Source organism: Electrophorus electricus, chromosome 13, assembly GCF_013358815.1.
Source record: "Electrophorus electricus isolate fEleEle1 chromosome 13, fEleEle1.pri, whole genome shotgun sequence".
Classification (NCBI taxonomy): Eukaryota; Metazoa; Chordata; class Actinopteri; order Gymnotiformes; family Gymnotidae; genus Electrophorus; species Electrophorus electricus.
The window spans coordinates 2,528,332-2,543,701 of NC_049547.1; the positions used below are offsets into that span (position 1 = coordinate 2,528,332).

The window sequence follows — 15,370 nt, forward strand, 5'->3', positions numbered from 1 at the left end:
TACATGTATTCTCTTTCTAACATTTTTTTTTTTTTTTTTTTTTTTTGAGGCTGTACAGTGATATTTCAATTCTTTAACATTGTGACCTGGTTTATAAAACAAACAGAACAGGTAACAGACCTCATCCAGGAAATATTACCACCACTGATCAGCAGATACCACAACCAATCAAACTGTTATAGAATCAGAATTAGTAAAAGAGGACTCAACCCCTTGCAACATTCATGTACCACTCTTCAGTTTAATGGTGCAGTGACGTGGAACACGAAGTAGGACATCAAATGAGATGCAGATGAATAGTACAGCAGGTAATGCAAAGTCAGCTGGAAGCATGGCATACAGGTAAGGTTCTTACGCATTAAGACTTTATAAAGATCGACACTTTTGATATACTGACAAATGCAGCCTCCCTTAAAAGAGGTCAAATGAGGTGACTACCCTACAGAGTCTCACGTAAAGCAACACAAAGTGCTGTGGATCTTCTACTACGGCAAGTAAAGCGCTTCACAGTCTTGACTTCTTCCTTCAATGGGACACAGTAGTAATCAATCACTGTTCTCAAAATATTTCACCATTTATGCTTAATTTCCTAAATCCTTATACAAATTAAAATATAAAAAAGTCAGTGACAGTAGATCACAGGTACTCTGTAAAATAAATTGTCCTTAATGTGCAACTTAAGAAAAAAATCTGTTCTAAAAAAACTCAAGACACTGTACACTTAAATCTGAGAAGAATAACAAAACATATAATAACAATAACAAGTCTGTCTGGAGTGCTCATATATGATCCAAGACTCGACACGGGATGAACTTTCCTGCCTGCTGCGCTATGAAGAAACAATTCAGCCAAAAACAAGCAAGCACTTTAAACGTACTCTGAGCTGGAATACTGAAGTGTAACTAGCAGGAATGCTTCTGTAAGCAGTCTTAAAGTGCCTCAACTTTAAATCTCCTTCCATTTTTGCAGCTTGTATACTATATTCAAAGCCTGGCACAGAAATCCTATTGATTAGTTCAAAACTCTCACTTGATGGTAGTGGTCTGTATTCTGTAACCTCCTCTGACCCTAGACTAGACCTCTGACCTTAGATCTTACACAAACACACTTATTAAGGCGACTATCTAGAGTATTAATGCAGAAGAGGAGGGTTAGCTGCTTCAGGGAGATCTGCCCGGCTAAACAAGATACTTGGTTAAGGAAAAGATTTCCTTTTTTTGCCATTAAAGGTTCACTTGCTTAGATATTCCACATGTACCAGTGCATCTTACATCTTTTTAGAGCCCCATATATATTAATCAATCAGTTGCTCAACAGCTACAACATTGCCACGTGGGTAAATACTCAAAAAAAAAAAACCTTAAACAGTCAAAATGAGTATGGGAGTGCAGATCAAAGAGAGCGGAGTTGAAACCTATAATATCCAACCAAGCCATTAAAATAAAAATATAAAAGTCAAGTAAAATCCCAAACATTGAGCCTATTTACATGATGACAGTATCATACATATGACAACAGGTAGCTTGCGTTATTCAAGTTGTTGTTAGCGGTGGAGTCTCTTTTGTCTTGAGTGTGTGCAGACGGCAGCATGTAAAGCAAGAGTTATGGTACATGATGGCATCTTATGAGCTGGACTGCGAGGGTCGACATGGTGGAACCACAGGAAGTGTGAGAGAGGTCAGTGACTGGAGCCAATGAACAAACAGCACAGACCTTTACAAACAGACCTGAGAATGTACCCTAGAGGACAGCCTCTAACTGAATGACTGCAGTAATGCTACACCAGTATATATAAAAGGACTCTTTTTTTTCCCCAGTATTGCCAGGGTAAATTCATGATATAAAAAAGAGCTCTCTAGCTGACATGGTGAAATTTTGATCAAAGCTTTCTAGTCAAAATGTGAGCGACACCCAAGTTCATGATGCCTCAGAACTGCATGAAAATGTCCTCGATTTTCCCTCTCTGAGCCAGGTGTGAATAAAAGATTCATTTGTCCCAACAGTGCCGTGTGAAACGGGAGATTCCAAAAAAAAAAATAATAATAATCACTTTGAACCTTCAGAGTGCAGGTACAGAGTCTCATTTGCCCAGAAAGCAGACAGACCTGCAGTCATGCACACACAAGCAAGGAGCTTTCAGAGGTGGAACTAATCAAATGAGTGGGAATGAGCACCACATGCATAACTACGTGTTTATACGATTAATGCTGTATAAAACTGGTTGCTCCAAAAACAAAAAACACACAAACAAAAACAACAGCAGAAAAATAATACCACTGTAACCTGATTGTGAAAGCTTGAACCTTGTTTACCCATAATCCAAAGTCACACCTCCTTAGGCACATATTAAAGTGTTTCAGACACTTTTAACGATTGCTTCGGCGATGACTACTTTGTGGAAAAAGAAGCACTACGGCTTGTCCGTACACGCCACACTCCCGAGACTGGATGTACGTGCTGTTTGGACCGAGAGCTGCCCAGAGCTCACACAGAGAAGAGAATAGTGATGGCATCGACCAATCAGAACATCAAACTCCGATGATCTGTCAGTGTACCTGCCACTGCACCAATCAGTGGGATGCAATATGCATTCTAGCCCAAATAACTATTTCATTAAATACTATATTTCAGGCTGACGGAGCTCAATGCAAGTACACAAACCCATGCATCTCGTGAACAGACAAACTTCTGCATTAGTGCTGTAGCTACATGATATGCCTTAAGGTACAAATAAAAAAACCCATAAAACAACAAAGAATCTAAAAACAAATTTTGAAAACTGGCCATTTAATTCCTGTAACAATGAAAGTAGCCATCCTCTCTTCTAAAACAAACAAGGCTACTGACAATAGTGTAAGGGTATCATCCTGTCCCTTATCTAACTTAAACAAATGAGCTGAAAACAGGATGCGCGGTAGCAAGACTGGATCCTGTATGTGGAATATATTCTCATCAGCTCTGTTGTTACCGAGGCGAGGGCAAACAAGAGGACCCACTGCTGCCAGGCCTGCACCCCCCACCGGTACCGACCCCACTGGTCCACTCACGACTGGAGCAGGTGGAGCCTGCAGCGGGCGTGGCCCACTATCTGCTCAGCTTGCTGGAGCACTTGGCCTCTCGCGTGCCGGCTTTGGCCCGTGGAGAGCGGAGGGAACCGGAGCGGGCCTGCCGCCCGCAGCCCAACTCCTGGGCGTGGGCGCGGCGCGGGGGAGGTGAGCCCGAGGAGCCCGGCCGGCCCGCGCGGGGCTCGTGGCGCGAGGGCGAGGAGCTGGCGGAGCGCTGCAGGGAGGAGCAGCTGCGGGGTGACGCGCTGGAGCTGCGCTGGTGGTGGTGGGCGGAGCCCGACGGGCTCACGCACACCAGCCTGGGACCTGTGGGCTGCGGAGAACAGCGGCTACAGGCGGGCGAGGCGCGGCCCGAGCTACCCTGCATCAGCTGCGCTAGGCACATCAGCAGGTCCGAGTCACTGGTGCTGCTCGCACGGATCCGGAACCGCCGCAGCCTGAGTAGCACATGGGAACGTTACCCCAAAGCTGATCAGAACCAGTTTTGGAAACAAGACAAAATTATGAAAATAGGTTGAAAATATATTTAAAAAATATTTCCTACTTAAAATGTATTCCTTCCTTATCTCATTTTTTAATCATTTTGTTCTCTTTATGGCTGTTATTAATATTTTTATTTTTGTGCATTTACCATGCCTTTTTGAAAGCCCTATATAGATTGTTTCGCATGTTTCGCAAGACCTGCGGTGACGGATGCTCTCCCTTACCTGCCGTCCACAGAGGTACGTCTGGGGGGCTTGCCGGGAGGGGGGCGTGGCAGAAACTGGCTGGCCAGCGCCTCCTGGGTGGAAGTGGGGTTCACAGGCCGGGGGATCTTACTCTTGCGTGACAGAGGGCTGGAGGACAAGGAGCGAGAGGGGGCGTCGTCGCCCGCCTGGCGCTCGGAGCGCGAGCCCTGCAAGGACTCGTCGTCGTGGGAGCGGTCGAAAGGGGAGGTGAGCTGATCACGCTGGAGGGCAGCCAGGACGGAGCGGCGGTCCGAGGAGCGCGAGGGCGAGGCGCATGGTGAGGGCGGGACGTGGTGGGCTCTCTTCTGCAGCAGCTTCTCCTTGGCAGAGCCTGGCGGAGGGTCCTGCAACAGTCTGGAGGCCTCCAGCACGGGGATGCGGCTCGGCCGCCGGGCAGGGTCCCGCCCCGGAGCCGTGGCTCGAAGGGACAGGGCAAGGCTGGCGATTTCAGCCAGGGGGGCGCTGTTCTCCTCCGCAGGGGGGTCTGCGACAGCACGGCAGCCAGATCCTCCGTCAGGGACCTCGGGCTCAGACGGCTGCTTCTTCTGAGCGTCCGTGAGAAGGGGGTCGTGGCCGTTTGTCAGTACCGGGCTGTGTGGGGAGTGTGGTGAGGTCTGCAGGATGGACAGCGGGCTGGGCGCTTGGGAGGGTCCGTCTCCGTTCGTCACAGGAGCTTCGCCAGCGGTCGAAAGGCTGGCGGGCTGGGAGCGGGGGGAAGGCAATTCCTGAGGCGAGTGGACCTCTGCTGTGACAGTCTGGGGCTGCGCTGCTTTCTTGCAGTTATCATGCTTCTCCAGCAGGGGGCACTGTTGCACACTATCCGACGCTGACTGGGAGGACAGCACAGAGGGACGCTGAGCTGTCAGCTGAGAGAGAAAAAGGGAGAGAGACCTTGAATCCATGAATTTGGCAAACTGTTCAAAAGAACTAGATATTAAAATCAGATGTTGTATGGGGAAAAACACAAAAGCAGTCGAATGAAACCACAGCATGAATATGTAAGAGGCAGGCCAGCAACAGCCTACGGGCCCCATGATGTTAGAAAGAAAACTGGAGTCAGACAGTCACATATTTTGTCACACAGAAAACAAGTTAAATCACTACCAGAACAGTGACCAGAGATCTGGAATTATGAGAAGGAGAGGGTTTTATTAATATATATAGTCAGAAGTTGGCTTTAATGTTCACGTAAGGAACGTTAAGACACATCAACACACTTCACATTCAGAAAGCCATATCTGCTCTGTTTCTGAAGTTACACAGTCATTCAGAATGAGCAAGGCCCCAGGACAGCAATGTGACAGAAAAACCAGAACAGGTGGGTTGGGGGGTGGAGGGTGGGGACAGAACTGGAGCGTGGAGGTGGTAGGGGGAGGATGTTAGTGAGGGAAACAGAGACGGTCAGCAGGGGCTTCACCTGCTGTAGCTGGGCCCGCGTGATGCGTATGACCGAGGGGAACTTGGCGTTGGCGGCGCCCGGCGGGATGGCGGGCAGCTTCCTGTGGCCAGGGGAGCAGGCGTGGTGGGCCTGGGGCAGCGGCAGTAGGGAGGCGTGGCACGAGGAAGAGGAAGAGGAGGAAGGGCGGCGGCGGTGGTCAGCCGACTGGCTGCGGCGCAGGGCCGGCGGCGAGCGCGGCTGCAGTAGTGGGTCGGACAGCGTGGTCAGGAGCGCGTGCGGGCTGGGTGAGCGTAGGAGCAGGGGGCTGCTCGTCCGGACCACCGGCTCCTCCGGCAGAGACGGAGGAGAGGTGGGGAGCTGGGGGGGGGAGGGGAGTCGGTTGTAGGAGAGAGTAGCCAAGGGAAGGGAGGCATAAACAAGAGAACAAAGAGCAGGAAGGGGAGGGCACGGGCGACAGGATGAACAGAGCAGTGCGTTATGGGTAGAAAGCTGCTTCTAGATGGACAAAAAAACAAACAAACAAGAAACTTAGTGTCTGTAAGGAGACTGAAGCGTGCAGTGGGTTGGCGCCTCTGAGGCCCAGAGAGCTAGAGCACAGGCGTGACTGGTGGGCACTTTGACCTGCCCGCGAGCACAGCAGCTCAGGTGACACGCCGGGACCGGGATCAGGTGAGCTCACTGGCACAAGCTTGGGTGGTGCGGGGCGAGGATGCCCTTGGTTGCTCTGGTTACCCTGGCTGAGGAGGGTGTGGGTCTCCAGAGAGCGCCGGCCCACTCATACGTGCCGAAGGAGGCGTCTGCCTTTTAGCGCAGTTTAACAGCTAAACCAAACGGCTGACAATACTGGACAATACTGGCCCAAAGATTTTGCAAGAAAAATTTACGGGTTTTGAAAAACGTTCATCAGTAACACAGGGGTTTTCACGGATCTTTCTCACATATGTGAACACCAAAGACTTCTATTAGAGGCACAAACAAGTAAACAGTCAAGCAAAGCAAAGCAGCCCTTAAAACAAAACAAACAAACAAAACAGCAAACAAGCCTGCATAAGTTGGAGTTGTGAGAAATCTCCCCTGTGGGTGGTGTCACGTGACTGAGGTGTGAGTACCTGTGTGAGTGCTCCCTCCGCCAGTGCTTCAGCGGGGCTGGTGGGGGTGACGGGGGCCAGGCTACCCACGGCCCCCGTGCCCTCCACCCTCAGTTCTAGCCTCTCCACTCCGGGCACCGCCGCGTCATGGTGGCTGGGTCTTCCCTTGTCCGAAGACTCCTCCGCGGTCTGCAGCACCTCGGGCTCCTCCTCGGGGCTGCCGGTCAGCTTGGCGTCGGGCCCGGGGCTGCTGTCTGGCGGTTCCACCTTCACCCAGTCCTGGGAGTCCACGTCCTGCTGGCCCGAGCTGAGGTTCAGGGCCACGAAGCCGCTGCTGGCCGCCCCGTCGCCTTGCTCTGGAGAGCCGGGCGTGGAGGGCTTGGGTGAGGCCCCGCCGGAGAGACGCAGCTCCTCGTCGTAGTGCCACACCCGCTCGGCCCGGACCGGCGTCTCGCGCGCTGCTCCAGATGCCTGCTTCCCGGTGCTGCTACGGCATGCAGACGGAAAAACGTCAACGCGGGTCACAGCCGCGGGGGGCGTGGCACGGCGGGCACGACGAACACTCACCATGCCTCGGCAAGACACTCCCTGTTGGGCTTGGGCTCCAGGTTCAGCCTCTTCTCAAGCTCAAAGCCGTGGCCGTTACGCAGCATCCTCAGAAGAGGGCCGTCCCTGTCCGGGGGCACCCCCTCGGAGCCCACCCACACGGGAGAGCCGGCGCCGGCGCGGGGGCTCCCACTGCCCTGGTTATTGTGCCCCTCCTCCATGGGTCCCTGCAATCGCACACCACAGCCAACGCGTTAAATCCGGACCAGTCCGCAGCTGCAGCGGATGGCTCGGGGAGCGGCCGGGAGGCCCGTACCTTCCAGCCAGTGGGGCGGATCCGGTTGCGGTTGAGGTCCAGGTCCTCCCACAGGACGGGAGAGGCGGGTGGGCGCTCCGGGGCCGCGTTGTTGTCTCCATCACTGAGCTGCTCATCCTGCAGAACATCATCTGTGTTTTCCTTTTGGAGGTCCCCCGGCACCAGCGAGGCGTTGGCCATCCTGAAGCAGAGCGCAACACGAATCGCTCAACACAGATTTTCATATTCAACAAAAAATGTCCTTCTTGCTAACGTGGCTAAAAATGAGTGAAAGCTTACTAAGCAAAATGTCATGCAGACTGGCACCACAAGCATTCTCTCCCTGTTAACAACACTACCGCTGCTTTGCCTTCAACTACCTACACTAGCAGAATGAACACCGATTTAGACCGAACTACTAACCCCAGCAACATTAGCATTGTTTGTCTGGGGCGGTGTAGGGGGTATTGATCCCAGCAACATCAACATTGCATCATCTGCATCTGTCTACGGTAGTGACATTGGCATTATTTTCGCTTCATCTACGCCAGCTCCATGTTTGGCTGAACTGCCCATGTGCTCACCCCAGATGGGCCGGCGTGAGGCGTGTGTGGTGCTGGGGCGTGCTGGCGGCAGCACACGCGCTCACGGTACCATCTACACCTGCCCTCTCCCAGTCGTAGGTGTCATTCTCCACTACGTTGTAGGTTTTCATACTATCCTCAAACACCGCCATCAAAAGCTACGAGAGAACAAGCCAAAAGCACAGTCTGTCACGCACAACACCAGGATAAAAACATTCCCACATACTGTCAGAAAAAAGGTTCATTCTGTTTGATTTTATACCGATAGCCTGCTACTAACAGGCACAACACACATTCTGCAGACCGGCATTTGACTATCTTTTCGAACAGGTTGTTAAGTACTTATAATACACAGTACACATTTGTCTGAACAATGACAAATTACGACTAATACGAATAATCTGTATAAATGCTTAAATAAATATTTATAAATCTTTTTCTTTCAATAGAAATAAGTAAATAGATGAATAAATATCATTGGAACAGAGCTGTAAGAGTCATAAATCTGTACCTTATAGTCTGGCTTGGTGAAGTAGTCCAAGTTGCTAATGTGGTCCAGGAAGACACTGAACTCTGAGGGCAAGTTCTTGAGCATGAGCCGATGGTCATAGGTGTCCTTCAGCTTCCCCACATGCTCCTGACGAGGAAGGACACACATCACATCCAGCGGCAATGGGACACGCCACACTCGGAGCGCTCGGCCGCACCCTCCTCTGCCTCACCCACCTTGTCTTTGATCTTCCTCCACGGGAGCTGCCCCACAAGGAACTCCACCAGCATGTAGAACAGAGACCACAGGTCGTCGTGCCTGCCCATCTCCTGCGGAATGAATACCACGAGCTTCCGTTACAGTCAAGAATTGTTTGGTTGCCCCGGTTAAAGCGCGAGGGGACCACGGAGCGGATGCAGAGTGTCCCTGTTTCAGGGAAGGGCAGAGCACAGCGTTTCTAACAGACGTCAGCTGTTTTCTAGTCAAGGTGGTAAACAGAAGAACGGCCAAGTGAACGGTGGTGTGTGTGGAAACGTACCTTGTTCTTGTGAGCGTTGATGGAAGCGTATCGTACCGTCCCCCTAAAGCCAGCGACAGGCCGGGGCTAGAAGACAGCAGAACAGACAGTACAAGGTTACTGTACAAGACGTGAACAGGTTAAGATAAAAGACTAGACTAGAATGTAACTGGCTCACTGTGAAGTCTATACACACACACACACACACAAAGTAAAAAACCACATACACACAAAAAGTGAATAGCGAGCACACTGACCGGTCTGACCTCCTGGCATGAGTTAGTGAACTGACGTGCCAAACCGAAATCGAGCATGTAGCAGGTGCGGGAGGTGTTTGGAAATCGACCCATGGCGAAGTTGGACTGAAACACATAGAGAAGACTGGATAACACACATAGCCCCGACTGGGTAACGCACAGCATTATAGCACCCTGCCCCCCCTCATCTAAACATCTCTTAGCCAGCAGCCCACCGGTTTGATGTCGCGATGTAGGAAGCCCACGGAGTGGATGCTCTCGATGGCCTTGAGGATCTGGCAACCTAATCGGAGGGTGGTACTGATCGTAAATGTGCCACGGGTCATGCTCCTCCTTAGGTCTGCCAAATTACGACCCTGAAAAACAAACAACCAACCAAAAACTCTAGAAGCAAGACCAGATCACCTAAATCTGTGGCTTTCTTATTGATAAAATTGCTCAGGTCAAGTCCAAGGTTAAGACATGATGTAATCTGATTGATCATATTTAGATTGATCCATATTGTGAAATTATAGTGCTTATAAATTATGAGATTATTACATTTTTATTATAATTTTATTACCACTTTTGAGAGATTCTTTCAATAAAGTTTAGTGGTGTTGCTTTTCCTTAATGTACAAATTGCTTGATTTTCCTTTGTATTTGGTCTATATTAATTATTAATATGGTCTATATTAATTATATGTATTAATATTGATTAATATATTATATATATTGATTATATATTTCAGAAAAGAATCTGTCATCAGGTATCAAAGAGTTGGTTTACATACATATATACACACAAATATGTATATATGTGTGTGTGTGTGTGTGTGTGTGTGTGTGTGTGTGTGTGTGTGTGTGCCATATTCTTCTTCTATACTCATCTGCCATTTCTCCTGGGTATTCTGGTAACTACTGATTTTGGTTTTAATGATTCACTGCAAGTAAATAAACCAGGAAAAAAAATGTACCTGAAGCTCCATCACAACATAGTTGAAGCGGTCATTGCGACCACATCCCACAAAGCGACACACGTGGTCTTTACCTGAAAAAGCAAAAGCAGAGCAATGTGAGTGCTTCGATACCAACTGGACACGTTCTTTAGAGCGTGGCCCCGCACCCAACCCCGTGTAGGGGGAGGGGCGCTTGCAGACGGAGAGCCGATTGGTCTCCGAGGATCTGTGCAGGCCGCGCCCATTCGAGCCTCATCCAGCCGTGCGGACGAAACTCCCCAAACCAGGCCGCTCAGGTCTGGACTCTCCTTCTGCTTCCATCACCTTTCTTAGTCTTATTTTTATTGTTTTACTTTTATGGTACACTTTTGTGAGTAAACCAATAGCCTGTTTCAAGAAGCGCTGCTCATTTGAGCGTTCAGCACGGTGCATTTCTGAGCTTCGTGGCTGCAAAGGCCAGGCCATTACAAAGCAAACATGATCTGCACACATTGATTTTCAAGTAAGCTGAGAGGAAAAGAGAGGAGAGAAGAGATACCCTAAAGAAGATACCGTAAAAAGCTATTTTTTGTTCAGAAAAATGGGATTACAACCACTGTTATAAGACAAACACACAGAAAACATATAGACACATGCACGCCCTCTTGCTCTCTGTACAAATGCAATGTGTGTTTTGTAGATAATGCTTTGTATGTTGCTGATGGACATCTTAACACAGTGCATATTAACATGAAGCAGAACGAGGTGCTGCCGGCATCGGCGTTATGCATTCAGTTCTCTGGGAGAACACTTAACCGTCATATTGACAAATGGATTTAAGTCGCTCCGGATAAAAGCGTCTGCCAAATGCGGAAAATGTAAAATGTAAAATTCCCTTAATTACCATGATCTTTACATTTATCCTTTTTGTTGACTCAAAGGTGATAACAGAGATACCTAAAATAGAGTAAAGATTAACTGCAGCTTTTTGCCTTGCTTTTTGTTTTAAAAACACTCTTCTTATTCAACAACTTGCCCCCCAAATGTCGATGCATAAGCAAATAAATGCCAGTATTGGACATCAAGCATCCAACAGAACAAGCCCACATTTCCTGGAGCATAGACACACTCCCTTCTAACTTTACTCACCCTGTAGTTTCTTTAACACCGCCACCTCCATCTTGAGCACCTGCTTCGGCTGCTGGGCTGACTCCACCTTAAGGGCCACACTAGTGCGGGTCAGCAGGTCCAGCGCCTCGTAGATCTCCCCAAAGCCCCCACCTCCGATCTTCTTCAACTAGATGAAACAAAAGGAGGGAGGAGTAATGGACCAGACAAACAAGGAAGGTGTTGAGTCACTGGAAAACTTTTTGCTGAGGAGTAAAACTGGCACCTGCACTGCTTTTCTGACACATTCTATGCAACACTTTTAGGCACTTTTATAGAGATGCATTTGGCTCTGTCAGAAAGTCTGATGTTGCATTTGTATGATACTAACACACACGGCCTCCTATGTCACTTCCTACCGCCCCACCAAATATGCAACACACCTACCCAAGATACCACACAGCACTGACTTCTCACACACACGCACGTACGCACGCCCACACGCGCGCACGCACGCGCGCACACACGCACGCACACGCGCACACACACACGCACGTACGCACGCCCACACACACGCACACACAGAGTGAGCAGAGCAGGGCACTGCCTGTCACTGTGTCCTCCGTCCAGCCAACACATGAACAGTGAAACAGTGAGTCAGTGAAGAAGAGTAAGTCACTCCCAGCTCTTGGGTCCTGGAAAGAACTCGCTGAACTCAGAGCAACACATTGAACACATATAAAGAAGGTGTGAAGTGCATCGACCCTGATCTTTATGATCTCTCTTACACAGTGAGACTGTTAACCTGCTTATATAATATGGGTTTAGTAAAAATACCTATGAAAGAAAACAACACAATGAATGTATGTTCTGTTAAAATCAGCCCTACTGTCGAGAAAACTGCTAAATCAAATTACTATCTTTCTGGCAAGTGCATACAGCACAATTAAAAAATGCTTTACAAGCTTTAATGTGTACTTCATGCACAGTGACTTATGGGAGAGCAAATGCACTCACTACTTTCCACCGCTCCTTGACCAGTGCAGCGGTGGACAGGATGTCGGTCTGCTCCGGTCCCCCGCTCATGCTGGCTCCGGGTTGGCCCCGAGCTCGTCCTCTACGTGCAGAGGCTGAGGCCCAGGCCAGGCATCAGGGCCCTGCACCACCTGCTGACAAAGGCAGGCTAGCATCCACACAAACACGGCCGTTTGTTTTAGACAAGCTGAGCAGAAACCGAATTTGAACACATGCGAATCTATCCGGGGCAGAGCGCTGGAAGGAGGTGGTAGTAACAGAAGAGGCCGCGCACGGTCCTCTCAGGAAGAGTGGGGCTGTAAAAACCCTGAAGAGAGGGCAGCCTGTGCACTGCCCAGCACTTCCCAGCACTGCCTGACGTGCTTCCAGTGATGTGCATCAACAGCAAACACACTCACCTGCAATACGTGAACTGCAGCAAGAATGTGCAAGTCACTGGCCTTAACAGCTAAATATAATACAGCGTTACATGGTATTCTACACAAGCACACACCCACACAGTAAAAAGAAAATGCTGACCCTAGACAACACACACACAGAAGTGTGCTACTACAGCCCAAGAAAGAAACAGAGAAGGACAGAGAGACAGGGGATCATCTATTCTGTGCAGCTTGTCTATGTTTGACGTCAGAGGGCACTGAAGCATTTAAAGACATCCGTATGCTTTCGAAGACCCTCTTTTTTCTCGTTCGCTCAGTCTAGTTTGCTCAGTTTTTTTTTTTACTGTTAGATTACAGTTGACATGGCAATCCCAAAAGACATTAGAATGACTACAGCAAATTCAAATACAAGCATCTGGGTGAAAATCTGATCCAAATTAACTTAGTATTTAAACAATTACTGACTAATTCAAAGTCTGTGGTAGAGCTGAAGATATCCAAACACATCTCAAATTCAGATTTTAAAAATGTATAGAATTTCAGTTTTAAAAGTAAAATTTTACTTTTCAAGTGAATGGTTACAAATGTATTCAAGACTGCAAATTTCAATCAGATACAATAAAAGGTGTTGAAGCATCCAGACAACGATGCATTTGCAGGATGGACTAGAAAAGTCATTAACAAGGGATTAACAGCTTTCACAAACGTCGACGAGAAAGCGAATAAGGTCGGTGCGTAAAATGACAAGGACCCCACCGCACCGTCCAGACCACTGACTGGGTCAATTCACACTCATTATCGAACTTACTGAATGTAATATATGACAAATACGCTTTTTTTCATGTCAAAGACATGAATTTCGGTTTAACGGAACATGTTAAAAATTTCTCACAATTTGATTTATTAACTGTGTAATTTATACAGGAGAGCTTATAGACCGAGTCTGGTACGTGGCAACGCCAGTTAGCCAGCGCAGCTAATAACTATCCGTATTACTCCCAAGAACCAATCCATGACTGGCATTGTTTTATATTAATATAGAATTATGAACATATTTGATTAATATAGGATTATGACACTCTCTAGGACCATTTAGCTAACGTTTCCCGTCGATACTGCGTGAAGATTAAAGGTCCTAGCAGCAGGAGACCTGTCATGGATGTTTTGAAGTAAATATAGTTAGCGTTAGCTTTCTTTCCCACTAGCTAGCCACATTCGTGAAAAAGACTTGCACAAAATGTTAGCGACAAAGCGATCAGAGAACTGAGACCTGACAAATTTAGCGTTATCTTGCCCGTACCATTTCAGATCTCATCACACACAGCTAGTCTTGGCATTTTACTCCAGATTGGTAACGCCAGTTTGGCAATTTTTCTCAGATTGCGCCCCGATCAGATGACTCAGATGTCGTCGCATACAGTTTTCTTTCGTTAAATAAAATAGTTTTTTTTTTCCACTACGATTACGCATTCACACGTTTTTTTTTTTGTTTTTTTTTTGGCTAAAGTCTGACAACATATCTTGTAAACTACACTACTGAACTTGATATAACCGTTTAGCCGATGAGTGGGCCGGTGCCGAAATGTGATCTGCGGTACAATAGAATCCTGCTTACTGCACAGCAAACATGAACTGCGTTGACTCCATACGGACAGTTCTACTAATTTTTTATGGCTAGCTATGTTTACTATCTCTCACAAGGAACAATACGATCGTGCAAAAATGTCCGTCGTAAAGTCAACTGTACGGTAATGGTTAACAGTGCTGTCACCGGCAACGCAGAAATGTCATCAGACATCTGAATCCATGTCGCTTCCCTCGCTACCTACCTGCTAGCCAGCTACAGTCCTGATGGTCCAGAAAGCGCCGGGTGTGGTTAAGGATACGTGCAAAATATGTTTAAAATCATGTTGACGATCTGAGTGCAGTTGTGCACGCTTCATCCACAAGGACATTCATTAAAAAATAAATTCTGGATATGAACATTTATCAAATGCCCCTTCCTCGTAAGCGTCCTCTCAGCATCTCCCCTTCGCTGCGGATTCGTGACGCGCTTGCCTTACTCCTCCAGTCAGCGTGCCTGCGCGCTCGTCCACGATACTCCCCCCCCCCTTAGTGACAGCACACAAACGTCTACGGGCAGACGTTTTGCTAGTGCACGAGTTCCGTGTCGGCGCGCTCACGGGCATTCCGCAAGATTAGCTTAGTCTCAGTGGGAAGCTCTCATTCAAAGGCATTGGTCCAGAAATCTTACAGTGGCGCACTCTGCTGGTGACATTGCTGTACTTTGCACAGGTCACTGTTTTTACTAAATAGGCTCGTCAAACTGGCAAGCGGTTTGTTAAGCAGCGTACTTTTTTACTAACTATTCAGTGAAACCTATTAAAACAACCTATTAAAAAGACATTTTACCAAAATATCGTCTTACGTACGTTAGATAATCTACACCGAATAACTGAATATTTTTTATTGCTGAATTTTTTTTAGCAGTGGAAATAAACGGCTGCGGTTAATGAAATATATGACTTTCGCTCAGTATTTGACTTAATCACTATAAACACACTAATAAAAAGAAGAAAATCTTTTTACATTTTGTAATTATTATTATTATTTTTTAATTATTGTTATTACTATTATTATTATTATTATTATTATTATTATTATTATTAGTAGTAGTAGTAGTAGTAGTAGTAGTAGTAGTAGTATTGTTGTTGTTGCTGTTTGAAAAAACCCCCCAAAACAATAGATATTTCCATTTACCATTAATATAATATGCTCGAAAAAACAGTGAACGAAATAAATAACATTTAAAAAGAGGAAAAACTAAATACATAACAAGCATATCACATTAAATTAAATAACAGAGGGTAAATAAGTAAAAAGGCTAGATTTACATTTAAAACAAACTTAAAAGATTTTTAAAATGTTGCTTATTTGCAAAGTTTCTTATTTGACTGAAAAT

General features: G+C 47.3%; 1 protein-coding gene across 2 annotated transcripts; it reads right to left on the reverse strand.

Moving 5' to 3' along the window:
• Positions 1-22: 22 nt before the first annotated feature.
• On the reverse strand, positions 23-14,460 carry ttbk2a (tau tubulin kinase 2a). Of its 2 annotated transcripts, none has more exons than XM_035532950.1 (15): positions 12,011-14,460; positions 11,036-11,183; positions 9,926-9,999; positions 9,185-9,325; positions 8,970-9,074; positions 8,734-8,799; positions 8,432-8,524; positions 8,217-8,342; positions 7,706-7,863; positions 7,143-7,323; positions 6,848-7,053; positions 6,302-6,764; positions 5,211-5,549; positions 3,773-4,659; positions 23-3,502 (listed from the first exon to the last, which is right to left on the reverse strand). In XM_035532950.1, exons 1-15 carry the CDS (start codon positions 12,077-12,079, stop codon positions 3,085-3,087), a joined length of 3,474 nt encoding a protein of 1,157 aa, XP_035388843.1. In that variant the 5' UTR covers positions 12,080-14,460; the 3' UTR covers positions 23-3,084. The 2 variants fall into 2 exon arrangements, with proteins under 2 accessions (XP_035388843.1, XP_035388842.1); XM_035532949.1 differs by having other exon boundaries at positions 6,302-6,767.
• Positions 14,461-15,370: the final 910 nt, after the last annotated feature.

Excerpts from the sequence above, each read along its gene's own strand:
- ttbk2a (XM_035532949.1), bottom strand. The coding sequence starts at position 12,079 with ATGAGCGGGGGACCGGAGCAGACCGACATCCTGTCCACCGCTGCACTG. Across the intron at positions 10,000-11,035 it reads GGTGTTAAAGAAACTACAGG|GTAAAGACCACGTGTGTCGC; the intron begins GTGAGTAAAGTT and ends TTGCTTTTTCAG. Across the intron at positions 3,503-3,772 it reads CGTACCTCTGTGGACGGCAG|GCTGCGGCGGTTCCGGATCC; the intron begins GTAAGGGAGAGC and ends TGTGCTACTCAG.